Here is a 17774-nt window from a genome sequence, read left to right on the forward strand (position 1 = left end):
ACTTTGTTCTCAATTGACCCTAATATTGAAAGTTAAAGTTATGGATAAGACTCTATTATATCATTATTTCATATTTGATGCAGTCAATAAATTCTAAATTATTTAGTTTTCTACAGCATATAGCAAAAATTAAAGACAAAATGATAATGGTTAGTTCTTACTATTCTTCACACGATGCTCCTGAATACAAAGGAACAAGTCGACTGAAATATGACAATATTTTCACTTGGTCAAGAAGGTCATAATAATTGGCACATCTATATGGGAAATATTAACATCATTATATTTTGTCTAGTTTCTCTTGTTAAGATTTGTTTATACAGAGATGCCAACACATACGGGAGTACCGTCATGTTTTTATATACATTTATTCACTAAAATGAGATTAGTTATTGGTAGTATATATTTGTATATTAACATTTTAAACCAATTAAAGACAAAAGTACAAAATTATAGAAGCCGTCCTTTTCCGCGTTTGTTATATCAGCTGGACGATTTACACGAACGTGTTCTTGTTATCATATAATCGGTGGTTACAATGTTCAGAGTGTGCTCAACATTGAACGAGGTTAATTTTGAAGAGGATAATTTTTCGTCACTTTTTCCTCTATAATCTCGAATAACGGCTACAAGTCTTTAAGTTACCTGTAATATTCTAATTGCGTTTCCAGTCATAAGTTTTGGTCTTTTATCTGTATGATGCTTGCGTGAATATTATGTGTGCTATTATAAACATATTTGTGTATCATTATACTTTTCTGTGTTCTGACTTTTCGATTAAGTAACGTCGAGTAGTCGATTCATCATATATTATAAAATGAAAAGTGTAGTACACATATCCAAATGCTTAAATTTTCTTATAAGGGTAAATAATAATAACCAGATCTGCATTTTCGACAGTTGCATTTGGAATTTTGTGTTCTTATGATTACTAATTGTTTTAGTGATTTCATATATGCATCTTACTAAAGAAAAATCTACTTCGACTGCTAAAGAAAAAAAAAATTAAAAAAATCAATAAAGGCAACAGTACTATACCAGTGCTCAAAAATCATAAATCAATTGAGAAAAAACAAATCCGAGTTACAATTTAAAACTGAGGGAAACACATCAACTACTGTAAACCAAATGATTTTTTGCGTTTTTCGCGAGAAGAAAAATAACGCGAATTAAATTGTCGCGAATTTGTTAAACTTGGATCTTTCCTCATCCAACAGCATTAAGCAAATTTGAAAATCGCGAAATTAAATCTCTGGAAAATGGACTAGTAAGGACTAAACGCAAAATGAACTATACGCGTATCTGATTTACAGTATAAGAGAAATACAAAGAAACATCAGGAACACTACAATGCAATAAAACAAACGACAACATATATAGAAACAATCTATATGATAGTAACTGCCATATTCCTGACTTGGTAGTGGACATTTTAAGAAAAACTGTTGGATTGAACCTGGTTTAATGGCTTGCTAAACCTCCCGCCTTAGGAAAATGTTACAAAATATTGCTGAAATGATAAGAATATGTGACAGAATGTGTAATATGTTGCATAAACAGCAAAAAATACAATTACCACAGTAATTACACATCCATCACTTAAAGGACAATATTTGTCGCAGTCTGTTGCGTTAAAATTAGTTGTACAATACAATGTCATCAAAAGTGATTTACAATAAAGAGAAGATTAGTTTTGTCATGCTAGGTATTAACGTAAAAATATATAGATTGTTCGTTCAATTATCTGGATAAAGCGAACTACATGCAAGAGGTAAAACTCACGTTTTTTGTATTTTAAGTATTTGTGTAATTTAATGTTATTAAGTGATGTAGGTCGTAATTGCTAAGAAAGAAGAACATGGGAATTCATTGACCTTTAACTTTGTTTTTTTAATAAACAAAAAAAACTGTTGTTGTGTTTAACAGCTGTCCAATATTGTTTGTTTTAATTATACTTTGCATGTTGTATTTAAGGATACAGAAATACCTCAAGACAATACAACATTTCTTTATATGCAAGTGGTAAATAATCCCTAAAATGAAAAAGATGATTACCTTATCTAATATCTTCACTTGAATATGACACTTCATACAGTAAACTTTGTGTCGTTAAACGATGTGAAGGGTGTTAATATTTGCCTCATCTTTCAACATATGTTTGTATAAATCATGATCACACTGTAGAAAGAGAGTTCAAATGTTCGCGAATTCACATAAATAGACTGCTTGTACGATGACACTGTACCATTAAATATCATTAATACTTTTCTGTTTTATTTTCTTTTCAGTTGTGAAGGAAATGAGTATTGTCATATGTGAAAATTTCCAGAAAGTAATAAAATGTCCTGGCAAACAAATCAAAATAAATTACGCTTTTTTTGGTCGTGCAAATGAGGTAGCCTGTACCAATTCCACGAGTAATTCGGATTCATGTACTACCACCGGTGTATTTGCAAAAGTGTTAAGCATGTGTTATGGAAAGGAGTCTTGTGAATTAACAGCAAAGACGTCTGTTTTTGGAGATCAATGCCATAAAACTTCAAAATATCTTCAAGTAGATTATCAGTGTGAGAGTAAGTATTGGTCACAAACATCTAGTAGAGAAAACGTAAAATGTTAAAACTGTTGAAAAAAATGAAAACAACGAATAAAAAAGCGCTTTTCCGGATTTGCCTTCATCAGGAACTCTCATAGTCGAATATTTAAAAGCTTAGAATGTGTAAGTACCGACACAGTTGTAGAGCTTTATGACTAAAAATACATAAAAATAATTAGCTAAATACATCTTAGGTTAACTTTGTCTGACCTTCATAACAAAAATGGGAAAAACAAGTCTTAAGCTAACGATGTTTGTGAGTTTTGCAATCTTACCTCATGTACAATTACATTATGTAAAACTTACTGAAAATGTAAAGTAAGATTTGCCATACAAATAATACCGGACAATAACAAGCACCTGCTATTGTGAGTTGATATTTTACATAGTGGGCTAACAATATGTAAGGAGCGGATTCCCTTCTCAATTTTAGAGACATAATACCTTATCACGAAGTATTTCTTAATGTAAATATAAAATTTAAAAAAGTTAATGGCACTGCTATACCGTAGTTGACCATTTTTGAACATTCATTGATTATTATAATAACCGAACGCACAATGGTCGATTTTTACATAAGCCACAAGCAATAGATGTTATTAGTGAAGCAGTTACAGCTCATTTTGATCAATGAAGATAACACGGGATTTGGTAATGTCAATTTGCCGTTACCCTGGTATTAATAAATCAAGTACCTTTGAATTGTCTACACTTTTTTACTATTATCCTGTCATGTGATAATTTGTGAAGAGTAAGATAAATTGTCTTTGTCAAATTTTGAACTTGTTCGGATATACATTATTTCCTTACATGCTATTTTCTCATTTCTAAAAAATAGATTTATATTTAATTCATTTTAAAAGATAGCTTCTAACAAATCTGGTGATATTTGAACTTCTGGTATTTCTGAACAGGGACTTTTAGTCTGGTAAAAAATCTATCTAGTTCTGTGGAAATCAAAAATATTTGTTCTGTTTTATTCATTTTAAAAGATAGCTTCTAACAAATCTTGTGATATTTGAACTTCTGGCATTTCTGAACAAGGACTTTTAGTCTGGTAAAAAATCTATCTAGTTCTGTGGAAATCAAAAATATTTGTTCTGTTTTAAATTGATATGACAGCCGATTTAATTAAGGGTTTTATATGAATAAGATTGGAAATATAGATTGTTATGTATTTTAGTTTAAGTCATTATTGCAGCAATTCCAAGGAGTCTTATTATTTGCGGAGGATACAAACATTCGCTAAGGTGTCCTCGTCAACAAATTGAAATCGTAAGAGCATTTTATGGACGAAGCAATGCAGTAATTTGCTCTGATGGACAAAGTCAAAGTGTATCGTGTAGCGCAAAAGGAGTTAAACAGAGATTAGAAGGAATATGTCAGGGAAAAGAGTCATGTGAAGTTACAGCAGACGCTAATATATTCGGTGATCCATGCTCAGGAACTTCGAAATATCTAACAGTGGACTACAAATGCATAGGTTAGTTGGTTTGTTTTTAAAGCAGTGATTCAGATTTTCTTTTCTTACAGATAAAATTATGTATAAAAGAAGGTACAACATGTATTAATTAATCGTCAATGACAGAAAAAAACAGCACAAATCCTGAAAAATGGTGATAACCGTTCAGTCATCGAATATATTAATTGCCTAAACAATATGAAAAGTTTTCCGAATATCAACAAGTTATATTGAATTGTATTGAGACAACTAAGAGTCTTAAATCGATTCAAAATTTGGTTTGCTGATGTATTGCCTGGTTGCAAGTTAAATTTTTTCCACCTGGTATTTCGGTTCGTCTACTTTTATAGTGTATTCACTCAGGGTCTGTAAAATATTTCTTTTGTAGCGTCTCTACTATATTTCAATAATATTATAATACAAGGTTATGTAATTGACAAAATTATTAAGAGATGATCCTTTTTATCAAATGCGCAATTGCAAATCCAAAACTTTAAAAATTATAACTTAAAAATATACATCATCATCTACGCGTTTACATGATGTTATATTGCTTATCCCCTGCATTACAGATCTACCGGGCGAAAGGGTGTTAATTTGCGAAGGCTTTACCAAAAATATTCGATGTCAGGATGACCAACATCTATATATACATCGTGCATTCTATGGAAGATCCAACTCTGTGACTTGCTCAGATAGTCGTGCGCAACAGATTTCATGCTCCATGCCAGACGTATTTGTAGCTATATCGCATTGGTGTAATGGTGAAAGGGAATGCACATTAGCAGCATCTAATCGCACATTTGGTGATCCATGCCCCCAAACTTCAAAATATTTATCTTTGCAGTATTCATGTCAAGGTAATTATTTCATGCGTCTAGCATTTATCTATTACAAAAATTACAAAAATGTTTGAAAAGGTTCGTAATTACTTCTTATAAGTCACCAACTGATATAATAAATTTATATTGAATTTAAAACTTTGAAGCAATTCAGCATCACGACGAGAATCTTAGTCCATATTAAGGGATTTTATTACACAAGAACGAGAAGAGGATAACACATGATCACAATCAAGGACATTTTTTTGTCGTGGCTGGAAGAGGTTAATTTAATAAGTAAAATTTTAAAAAGCAATCTAATCAAAATAGCTGAGGTGCCAGCACAGGTCTTCTTTTTTACTTTCTAACTGAATAATTCTACAATATGGTTTGTTATTTCTATTAAATAATTATATACGTCAACTAGACAGCAACCTAACGAACAGATCTGATATGTGTAGTATCATATGATTGTCAATAAGACAACTCTCTAGCCAAGACCAAATGTCATTAATGTATGCAATTTTAGATTATGGTATATATGACCTTTAATGCGGAGCATTGTCTTACACCACATAGTATTCATAGACCAAAGGGCACAAAAATAACGAGTAAAAACAATTCAAACGAAGAAAAACAAACCAACCTGATTTAAATACAAAACAATAAACAAAAATCAAATATAATATGTACCAACAAAACAGTTATAAATTAGGCCGTTAGTTTTTTCGTTTGAATTTTTCAACATTTGATATTTCGGGGCCTTTTATGGCTGACAATGCGGTATGGGCGTTGCACATGGTTGAAGGCCGTACAGTGACCTTTAGTTGTAAATTTCTGTGTCATTTTGTCTCTTGTGGAGAGTTGTCTCATTGGCATTTTTTTTCTTTGTTGACATATTTCTTTGTTTTGATAACGATTATTAAACAAAGTTGACTGCTGTATCCTTATTACTGATTATTTTTACCTTTTATGTCTGTTTGCTTTGTTCACATATTGTTGTCAATGTAATGAATTTTATGCGACTGTTATACGAGTGGGAGGTTTGAAAAAGCTTTAAAACAAGGTTCAATCTACCTTTTACATAAAAAAAACTGCATGTACCAGGTCAGGAATATGACAGTTGTTTTCTTGTTGTTTTATGTTTTTGAGCTTTTGATTTTACAATTTGATAGGGACTTTTCGTTTGCACGGAGTTCGGTATTTTTTGTTATTTCACTTTTCAGTATTGTATAATGTGGTTAGTTTTTGTCAAAATTTCGAACATTTAACGTACTTGTTATTGACAAGAATGATCTATGCATACATATATTTATTACTGCGCTATACATGTCGGTAGGCACAGCAAGTGTAATTGACCGCAAAGACTGCTCCAGATTGATACTACCATTTAGAAGATACCGTATAGCGGGTTATTTTCGTGGGTGTAAAATTTCGCGATTTTCATTGAATTATGTATACGAACATTTTTCGTGGTTATTATTTTGGCGGATTCACAACTTTTATCAATACCTTTGCATGTGCCTTTTAAATTGGCAGAATTTATGAAAATTTGCACCCCGCGAAAATAACTCGCTATACGGTTTTATTATGTATGGCAACTTTGTTTACAAGACTTTTTGTCTAAAAGAAAAAAAAACATTTTGTATTATTGTAGTTACTTTTGTAACAAATACATAAACCGTAAACAATACAATTGCCATACAAAGGCAGATAACTGTGTCAATTTAGTGTAACAATACTGTACAGCTCCATCCTTCTTCTTATCAAACACAAATACAATTAGCCTGTTGCACTAATATTTTACAGCTATCTACTTTTATTACATCAATAAACTGACTTAGTTAGTGTAACTCACATATAAACTAAACATAATAACGTTCCCAACATGTAGTTTAAACCATGTTTTGTCTACATGCTTATAACACTTATTACTAGTAATAATTTTAAGTTATTTACATAAATATTTGTCTAAACTTGATATATTTATTTGTTATAAAAACACTTTACGTAGCTTAGTTAACCCCTTATCAAGACTCATCCATCATCATTGCCGAACACATAATTCATTTGAAAAGGTCTTCCCGAAACGAATGGACGTACACAGGTCTTTGCTCAAACAACGATTCACTCATAAATGCATTACTGAAAATGGGTGAGGTTAATTGTTTGTGTAGCATCTCAGATCCGTTAAAATACAATTAGAAATAAAACAAAAATCATTACCCCTCCCTTTGCCAAATACTCCTTGGAGAAAAAATACCATTTGATACAAACAGAAAAGATAGAAATGTAGTTATCCTTAACATCGGAATTTTTTTTCTGCGTCTGTAAGCACGCTGATGCAGACTACGTTTATAATGAGTAAACGAGACATCTTTAAACTACTGAAAATCATCCAAAATGACTTTTACAAAGGAGCAACCACTTTGCTTCAAAAAAAAAGATGAGTTTCTGAGTCAGAATTTTTTTTCTCGCGCGAAAGTTTATATTTAGTTTTTTTCGATGGAACCAATTCAATATTTAAAACTATAATGTATGGGGAAACTTTGGATTCAGAATATTTGTTTATTATAATCATCTGTATGACCCAATTTTGTTTAATCAAATTGTGGAAAAAGCCATCCCCTTTTTTTTGTAATTTCAAATGATCGTTCCTAACTGCTAGAAAAGTTTACGAAAATAAGAATCCAGTTCTACGTAATGAAATTTAAATGACATATAGTTTACAAGTGTGAACAAATCTTATGTACAGGTAACTAAACAAGGTGTATAGATGTGAACAAATTTAATATGAAACTAGTGTACATTACATTAAATCAAATGTAAACATGTTTACTGTACATGGCGTTTGGTGTGAACACGGCCTTATTCTGAACATTTAATAAAACAATTAGGACAAAAAAGACAGATTGGTGCCTTAACTGTTAGTCTAGTTTAAACTAACAAAAGGAACCAGAAATTCAAATTATTAATAGTTGCAATACTATTTCCAATGGAAATTGCTGAAAAAAACTTATAATTGAATGGTTAGTTTTAATAATTGATTTCTTATATCAATTGCAGACAATAAAAACTCATGTACTCCGTCGAGATGTAAACATGGAGGAACTTGTATAAATAATGGTAAAAATTCTACCTGTGCTTGTAAGGCTGGTTTCACTGGAAGTTTTTGTCAAACAGGTATGAATACATTAATGAAATGTCATCAAATAGTTTACCTCAATTCTTTTTGATGGAATTGACCTACCGAATTAGACTATTTCCCTGGTTTGTAATAACATATTCAACACGGCGGGTGCCACATGTGGAGCAGGATCTGCTTACGCTTCCGGAGCAACTATGATCGCCCCAAGTTTATAGTTAGGTTCGTGTTGCTTAGTCTTTAGTTTTCTATGTTTTGTCTTGGGAACTATCATATGTCTGTTTGTCTTTTCTTTTTAGCCATGGCGTTGTCAGTTTATTTCCAATCTATGAGTTTGACTGTCCCTCTGATATCTTTCGCCCCTCTTTTATAAACATAATAATTGTAAGTGTTTTTAAAAAAAAATCATTTCACAAAAATGAACAGTTTATAATTTTACAGAAATGTATCCAAATACCAGGCTCTTTTTGTCTACAAAAGACTGACCACTCACTTTCGAATCAAAATAGTTACAGTTAATCTATGTTCAAAACTTATGAATCCCTTTTTGATATACAAATCATTCGAAATATCCTGAGTGACTGCAGTTTTCATTATTTAAATCGGTAATAGTTTTTATGATCTGACATAGAATACGGTCGCTAAATAAACAGATCAAATGTCTCCTCTGGTGTTTCCAGTGTCTTATAAACTACAAGGTTTCTACGAAAAATCATAGTTGCATACAGCCGAATCTTCCCTCGTTTGTATAGATATGATAAAGTGTTCTGTTTTTAACCTGAAACAAATGAAAGCAATAAGACAAACATTTATTGAAATTTTGCAGTACCTAGTTTAGGGGAAGTTATAGTTGAAAAGTGCGTTTGAAACAGGACAAAAACAACCAGACAAAGCAATCAGTATACTTCCCGACTACGTCAAGATTTAATATTAAACTATCCTCCATTATAATTTACGTAATTACTTCCTTAGAGGTGTAATACCACCATTGATTTTCCCCTATTAGTCTTTGTTAAATTTGCACTTTTCAAAAAAATCTGTAGAATTTATCTTTGTTTCAAATAAAGAAATACTTGGCATGAGTAAAGTTTTATCCTGTCCAGTACTATGAAAAAAATTTCAAATAACATTTCATTGCATATAAGAAAATAACCATCACTGGAAGTTAACCAATCAAATTTCTCCTCTTATTTTATCTGTGTACAAGGTTTAGTCACCATGTAACCTCAAGATCCCAAAATATTCTATAGAAATCCCAAATAAAAAAATAATGGTGCTTTGAAATACCCAAGACATATGTTTATGACACAGAAATCTTTTACTTTAATGAAATGTAGAATAAATTACCTACAATTGTCAAATTCAAGGGAATATTTCTTTTCGACCTACAACCGGATGTGACGTACCATGATTTGGTGGTATTACACCTAGAGTAAAAATAGAAATGGAATGTTACAGACGTGTATTCCAGTGTCCAGTGATCATTTATAAGTTTTTATATTTCCGTTTATTAATTTTGAAATTTTAAAATAAAAAGATTTCAACATCCTCAGGCAAAATTGAACTTTTTTGTGTTCTTTTTTCATTATTATTTTACAGCTCTTGGACTATTTCGGTTCTTATACATCCTTGGCTTTTAAATATTCGAGGATGAGTGTAACTACGTATATTCATATTTTACAGCGCTGGGTCGATATATTTGCTGGTGGGCTATCAGTCCCCGATATTTTCATCATCGTAGTTGTCAGTACTTTGATGCTGACATGATTTATAACAAAACCTTATGAAATTGTCCATTTATAACTTAACAAATTATAATAGAACAAAGGTTTCAATTCGAGTCAAAGTTAGACTAAGATGGATTTGGCTATTTTTGAAGGTCCCTTTTGGTTATGTAGCTCTTCAACTGTTTCGGTTCTTGTACATCCCTTTCAAATATTCGGCTTTTGTTGTTATTGATGAAGGTAAAGCTAGGAAAGCGCGTCGGATTCATTAAAACAAATAGGAATTAAAAAAAAACACCCAAAATAAAATGCTGCAGTTTTTTCCCACCGTCTTTTAACAAAAACTACAAACCTGAAAAATGTTCACTTTAAAATGGAACGTGAGAACAATGCATATCACTGAATAATGTGTTAATTCAAAAACCGCTTGTTTCGATTAAAGTGATTTGTAAATTTTTCAGATATAAACGAGTGTGAACCTTCTCCTTGTATGCATGGTGGAAGATGTATAGATGGAATTGGTAGTTACAGTTGTACATGTATACCAGGTTTTACGGGTGTCAGATGCGAAAAAGGTCACATCTTTTAATGTTACTTACATCATAAGATAATATTCACATGTTATACATAATATATATTGTTTATACTCTGTGTCATTTTTTCGGCTATTTAAAAATATCAATTGTGTCCAACCGTGTAGAAGGGTAGATACTAACGTTCAATAAAATATGTTTACGCGAAGGATGCAACAGACTTAGTATTTAGTGATCAAATTAAGCTGTTACAGTAGTATGTGAAACCAGGCTTATAATTTAGTTCGCCAGACGCGCGTTGTTTCTATAAAAAAATCATCAGTAGCGCTCGAATATATTTACATATAGATTTGGTTCTCTTACTAACAGACAAAAAATTGATAAGCTATGAAAGTTTCCCCTTTGAAATATTTCGTACATTACATCATTTCAACCTGAGTTTTTGTAGCCTTTTTTTTTTATATTTTCCTGCTTTTGACAATATAATACTCTAATAGATAAACTATCCCACGATTTCTACATCTTATCTTTCCTTATCTAACGTGAAGTGTGAATTACCTGGTAATCTTCCTAATGAAAAGTATAACAATTACAATCATTTTATAAACATAAACATATGTTGTATAAAAAAAATTACTGAATGCAATTGCAGACGATGCCAACACATGTACTGCATCACGGTGTCAACATGGAGGTACTTGTATAAACCATGGTACACGATATTTGTGTGTTTGTAGGACTGGATTCACTGGAAATGTTTGCCAAACAGGTATAATATGTATACATATATGAATCACATGTAATCAAAATATTATCCTTAATTTGGTTTAGGCATAATTTTTGTTTGTGTTTTAAAGGTAACAGAAATATCTTATAAATAAGAGGCAACAGCAGTTCACCTATATTCAAAACTCGTGTATCCGTTTTTGATATACATTCCCAGATAGAAAATTCCTGAGGAAATCCTATATTCTGATTCCAAACTCAGTATAAACCTTACGTAAGGGAATATATCACAATTGGAAGTTTTACAGATCAACAACCTTTTTTTGCGTTTTATATAAACCTTACGTAAGGGAATATATCACAATTGGAAGTTTTACAGATCAACAACCTTTTTTTGCGTTTTATAAAGCTTCTAGGAGAGGTCATAGATTCATACACCATACTCTTTCCTTGAGTGTAAAGATATTATAAACGTTCATATTTTCTTTCTGTCAGAAAGCATTTCGATGAAAAAAAATAAGTGCATAAAGATATTAGAGACTGGTAATACTATGAGAGTTAGCATTTACAAGTAGATGTGCAGTTGCAGTTAAAAACTCCGTTCGAAAGGGGAAAGAAACAGACAACGCAATCTGTACACATCCTGACTAAGTGAAGCTGTAGTATGAAACGATCATACATTATCAATAATTAATTACCTCCATAGAATATAAAAACGATATAAACGAGAGATGTCTATGAGTCTCACTATTTATCTGAGAACATTTTTTAAAACGCCACTTTTCGAATATGTGTTCCTGACATCCCTTCACATACTAGTATATATGGTAGTCAGGACATTGAGAAGCTTATGTAAAACGCTCTTTCGTCGTTCACATCATGAACTGAAACGTAAAACTTTCAAAAGAACTATGATCCAAACACTCTTTGGTTGTAAAGAATTCCGTAAAGCATAAATTTCAGAACCAAATTACCTTAATGATTAAAACCCAACCCGAATAATTTTAAACCTGAAAACACTTCACTTAACGTGAACAGTGTGTTTAACTGATAAAAGAAGGGGCAATAGATACTATAGGGATATTCAAACTCATAGATAAAAAAAATACTCTGACAACGCCATGGCTAAAAAAGACAAAGACAAACAGAAAGGCAATAGTTCACAAGACTCAACATAGAAAGATTAACAACACGAACCCCACCAAAAACTGGGGGTGATCTCAGGTGCTACGGAAGGGTAAGCAGATCCTGCTCAAAATGCGTTAAAAGAGGGACGAAAGATACCAAAGGAACAGTCTAACTCATAAATCTAAAACAAACTGATAACGCCATGGCTAAAAATGAAGAAGACAAACAAAAAACAGCACACATGACACAACATAGAAAACTAAAGAATAAACAACACGAACCCCCCAAAAAACTAGGGGTGATCTCATGTGCTCCGGAAGGGTAAGCAGATCCTGCTCCACATGTGGCACCTGTCGTGTTGCTTATGTGATAACAAATCCGGTAAATAGTCTAATTCGGTAGGTCACATTCATGACCTGTAAGTGACTTATGTACATCTTTTTTTACAGACATAAACGAGTGTGAGGTCAATCCTTGCATGCATGGTGGTAGATGTAAAGATGGAATTGGTAGTTACAGTTGTATATGCACAGCAGGTTTTAAAGGCGCCAGATGCCAAAAAGGTATGTCTTTCATATATACTTAATTATATTCATAACGTCATCTTTCATGAGATATTTATTTTTGTATTTGATAAAATGGTCTTTCGAAAAATCTCATTGTAATTTTATTTGCTTTACTCCTTTAAAGCCTTTTTCTATAACGAAAAAGGAAAGTATGTTAGATACACTTACTGGAAATGTGAGGATATGATTGAAGCTTTAAATTTTCTGCTAGATAACATTTATGTACGTTTCGGCGATAAAGTGTATCGTCAAGTAGTAGGTATTCCTATAAGCACCAACTGTTCCCCTTTAATAGCAGATTTATTTCTATATTGCTATGAATCCCAGTGTTATGACCAAACTCAGTAAAGACCCATCATTGTTATATTTGGTTGATACATTCAAAAATACCTACCGTTATCTGGATGATATTTTTTCGTTGAATAATCAAGAGTTCTCTAAATATACTTCAGAAATTTACCCAAAAGAACTTCATACTAAAATGTACGACAAAAGAGACGATTTTTTCATTTCCTATTGTTAGTTTTCCTTTTTTAGACGGTGATGTGCCTTTGGCTCCATCATACGGTGTTTATATATCCCAACTCGTTCGGTTTGCCCGTGTGTGTTCGGATGTCATAGATTTTAACGAACGTAATCAATGCATCACTGGGAAATTGCTGTGTCAGGGATTTCGATACCATAAATTACTTAAAACTTTTACTAAATTCTTTAATAAGTAAATTTGGCTTTACCTGTAGAAAACTTATTAAAAATGGTATTTCACATCCTAAATTTTATGGTAATATTGTACTTAAAGCGAGGAAATCACTATGTGATCCGTGTAAACTCATCGAACCTTTAAACAAACTTATAAGTAAAGGTTATCGTACCAATATTGTAATTAGATCTCTGAATATAGTATACATTTGCACTTATATCGATTTTGTCATTAACAAATTAAAACATAACTAAATTGTATCTCCTTTTGAGGCGGGATATATAGAGACACAGACACGTTAATTTTTATCTCTATAGAAGTCGCTCCTCATTATCCTACTACCTGTCGATACATTTATTTTTGGCATTGCACAAGTCATGTCTTCTCTGACTGTTCATGACGTTAAAATGCTAAATTCCTGGGATGTGTTTTAGTTGTTTTTAGTCACTGATGCATGATTTTTTTATTATTAATTGTTTTTGGCTTTTAACTAGCTGTCAGTAACTGCGAGTACTCTCAAAACGTATTTTCTTGTTAGTTCGACCTGTTGATACTGTTTATAATGCTTTTTTGTTATTTTATATTTCTTTGGATCTTGTCTATATACCAGCTTTGATTATTTGGAATATATTCTAAGTTTCACTTCTTTTTACTACATTTGTATAAACTTCAAGATTTACCTGTATTTTTTTTAAAACCGGTTATTTTTTTTTTCTATAGTGAATATTTTCGAAGGGTTTAATATTTCGCAGTGGTGACCTGCCATGGCTTTGTTTGGACTTGTTTGTTTGCGTTTTGGACTTGAATGTTTGTCCCTAATATTTAATTAACTGTGCATTTGCATTCAGATATCGCAGATTGAATTTATTGGTTTATAGTGTATTAATGTACGTTTTTTGATTGAGTTAAGCCTGCCAATTGATATTATAATGTGTGTTTTTCTATGATGTGATGTTATGCTATTGTTTCAGAAAAAAAGGGAGAAGGTTTGGATCCATTTAAACGTTTAATCTCGCTGCAAATGTTTGAACCTGTCCTAAGTCAGGAATCTGATGTACAGTAGTTGTCGTTTGTTTATGTAATTTATACATGTTTCTCGTTTCTCTTTTTTTTCTTTTTTTTTTATTTTTCTTTTGTATAGATTAGACCGTTGGTTTTCCCGTTTGAATGGTTTTACACTAGTAATTTTGTGGCACTTTATAGCTTGTTGTTCGGTGTGAGCCAAGGCTCCGTGTTGAAGGCCGTACATTGACCTATAATGGTTTGCTTATTTTTAAATTGTTATTTGGATGGAGAGTTGTCTCATACGCACACCACATCTTCCTATATCTATGATATGTGTTATTCCTCTTTATGATTTGTTTGGGATTATAAAAATCTCTATGATGAATGTTCCAATCTCTTAACTGGAAACTAGCGTTTACAAAACCTTGAAAATTTCGATAAAATGATTTAACAGTTATAATAACTCATTACATCCGTAGAGTATATAAAAAAAAATGGAATAAAAGGCTATCAGTAATTTGTTGTTGCGAAAAAAAGCAACGGGGTTATAATCGCAATAATTTCTACTTGCATTTTGATTTTTTTTATATAAATTAAACCGGATTTTATATATAATCAATATCGCAAAAACTAAAATAGCATTTTATTCTAAAATGACAAGTAATATTTTCTGAATTTACAGTAATCAAAATAACACTTTTTACAAGTGTATGCATCAAAGTGCTTTGCTGGATTAACTTCATTATAATCCATCAGTCAAATTATTCAGTGATCATTCCAAACTTCCAAATAAGGTGAGACTAACCAAAGATACCAGGCTAATAATTTGGTACGCCAGACACGCGTTTCGTTTCCAAAAAACTTTTCGGTGACGCTTGAATTAAAACAGTTGGAACAAAATGAAGTAAAAAAATTGTGCAAAACAATAGCTAAGATAATCATTGTTTTGGGTAGTAATTAACCTTCGTGTTTTGAATAAATTAATGTTTTATATAAAACAAATCCGGAAATTACCAAATTTATTTAATGCTTTTTTTTCAATTTACATCTTATTTATGCATTAAATGCATAGTTTTCAACCAAATCTATAATTCATACACAGTCTTTCAAGTTGCAAAGAATTCACTATGAAGTAAATGTCAAAACTATTCTAAAATACAGAGAACTTAGTGCATCGTTTCTTTTTCGACAAAACGATGTAAATAGGAAGATTTTCGAAACTTGAAGTCCAAAAGCATAACACCGACACAAGCCTAAATATTGCTCCTTTATTGGTTGAAATCAATGCGATAAGACTTCGATATGTCATTTTCGTTCGCCTACAGTTGTCAATATATTTTTCAGATATCGACGATTGTGAATTCACTCCTTGTATCAATGGTGGTACATGTATAGATGGAATTAATAGTTATAGTTGTAGATGTACAGCAGATTTCACAGGCGTCAGATGCGAAAAAGGTGATATACATTTAATGATTTCAAAAAATTAATAGATATTACGAGATATACACAAAATATGTTGTTTTTACAACCCTTCTTTGTATAAAAATTACTTTGATGTTCTATATTTTCACTCCTATTTTATCAGGTGTAATATTATTTCATTATCTCAGTAACACCTTCTTTAATCGAAAAAAACTGTAAATGATAAATACACATACATGGGTTTTTTATGACTTGATGATGCAGAGCACCAAACAATAAAATTTTACTATCAAATAGCTTTATGTGTTAATTGTATATCTTTATAGAAGAGATTTGGTATAGTTTTACAGTGATCCATATTTGAAAAACCATAGAAATTAATTTTCAGTTTCTTTTTTATTTATATATATATATCCATACAAATACAACCCAGATAAAACAAAATATCACCATTTGTATATCTTGTCTTTTTTAATTTATTCATAAAATATAGCAGAAGTATTCTTTATCAAATTGGAGGGAAGGGAAATATCGTATAGAAATTATGGCTAATATTTTTCATCTCAAATTAAGAATTGTCTTGCAGGGGTCCCTGGTATCGGACACGGAATTACAAACAATAATGTAATTGCGATTAAAAATTTGCGTAAAGAATTTGATAAAGGTGGTAAAAGGATAACATTATGCCAAGGCAGTAAGAAAACATTTGGGTGTCCAAAATCGACTCGTATTTCGATAACAGATGCCAAATATGGCCGCTCCACTATAAATACCTGTCTGAATACTCCAAGAAAAGCATCAAGCTGTGAAACAGATATTACAAAAGAAATGGCTAGCATATCTAATAACCAACAAACTTGTAATGGAGAAGTATTCCAACAGCAATGGTCAGCTGCTGCAAATAATGCTTGTCTAGGAACTATACCTTATGTTACACTTACATATGTTTGTAAGTGATCAGCTATCATTTTTGTCGTGGTAAAACCTGTTTTAATGTTATCTTGTAGGGAAATATAAGTCCTTATTTTTCCGTTATGTTAAAACATTTATTCTTACAACTAACTTTTCCCTTTAGAACAAAAAATTTTAAAAAGAAATTTATTGTTAGCCTTTTAGTAAACGAAGTTAGTTACTAAAATAGAAACTCAAGACTAAAACATGTGCAGAGTTTTTTATATTTTGTACAGGAAAATAACACTTGTGTGGAACAATTAAATAAAAAACTAAATAATTATATAGAATATTTAATTATAATACAGCAATAAGAATTGAGAAATGTGTATGTGGTTCTTTTGTACATATTAGAACATATAATAATACATAAAAAGGACAACATTTATAATACAAAATATTGGTACAACAGACCACATCAACATCCAACACTCGATTCCCCCGAAATGATACTCGAAACTATCATAAATCTATATTATCTATCCTTCTACTTTGGAGATTCGTATCTATTCTGTAGATTTATCAAATGATTTTCTAATTTAAAATAAAATAAGTTCTACAGGATGAAATGTTACAAATGTCTTCATATTCCTGATACATCTAACAGATTTCTGTATCCAAATTTGTTATTTTCTGTAGAATTCATACGGGATATATATATATATATATATATATATATAAACAAGTCTAAAAACAAGTCTAAATTGGAAACTACGTTCAAACCTATGATTGCGTTGGATAAAAACCGCAATTTTTATACGTGTGCATGTAAAACAAATTTCGTTGTAGAAGGGTCTAAATACAGCACAAACAACATTTTCCAAAAGACCAAGAAAGTGAAAAAGTATATTTAAACAAAACGCATTTGACTAACAGGTCGAACAACTGATGTTCTTAAACCCTGCTAACTGCCATTGGCGATTGCCAAATAAAATTGATCACAAGATGTGACAAAATGGATCTTAATATAAATTTAATACTAAACAGAAAAC

At 31.3% G+C, this 17774-nt stretch overlaps 1 protein-coding gene across 1 annotated transcript; it reads left to right on the forward strand.

The window, feature by feature from the left end:
* The first annotated feature begins 10212 nt into the window (after positions 1–10212).
* On the forward strand, positions 10213–17425 carry LOC143066406 (uncharacterized). The gene is made up of 5 exons (XM_076239342.1): positions 10213–10323; positions 10934–11050; positions 12585–12698; positions 15751–15864; positions 16418–17425. The coding sequence occupies exons 1-5, from the start codon at positions 10239–10241 to the stop codon at positions 16786–16788; spliced, it is 801 nt and encodes a 266-aa protein (XP_076095457.1). The 5' UTR covers positions 10213–10238; the 3' UTR covers positions 16789–17425.
* The last annotated feature ends 349 nt before the right edge of the window (positions 17426–17774 follow it).

This window comes from Mytilus galloprovincialis, chromosome 3 (assembly GCF_965363235.1).
Source record: "Mytilus galloprovincialis chromosome 3, xbMytGall1.hap1.1, whole genome shotgun sequence".
Classification (NCBI taxonomy): Eukaryota; Metazoa; Mollusca; class Bivalvia; order Mytilida; family Mytilidae; genus Mytilus; species Mytilus galloprovincialis.

Bases quoted from the DNA above. Each gene is read 5' to 3' on its own strand.
- LOC143066406 (XM_076239342.1), top strand. From the start codon at position 10,239: ATGCATGGTGGAAGATGTATAGATGGAATTGGTAGTTACAGTTGTACA. The intron at 11,051-12,584 runs GTATAATATGTA...CTTTTTTTACAG, and splicing joins TGGAAATGTTTGCCAAACAG to ACATAAACGAGTGTGAGGTC. The intron at 12,699-15,750 runs GTATGTCTTTCA...TATATTTTTCAG, and splicing joins AGGCGCCAGATGCCAAAAAG to ATATCGACGATTGTGAATTC.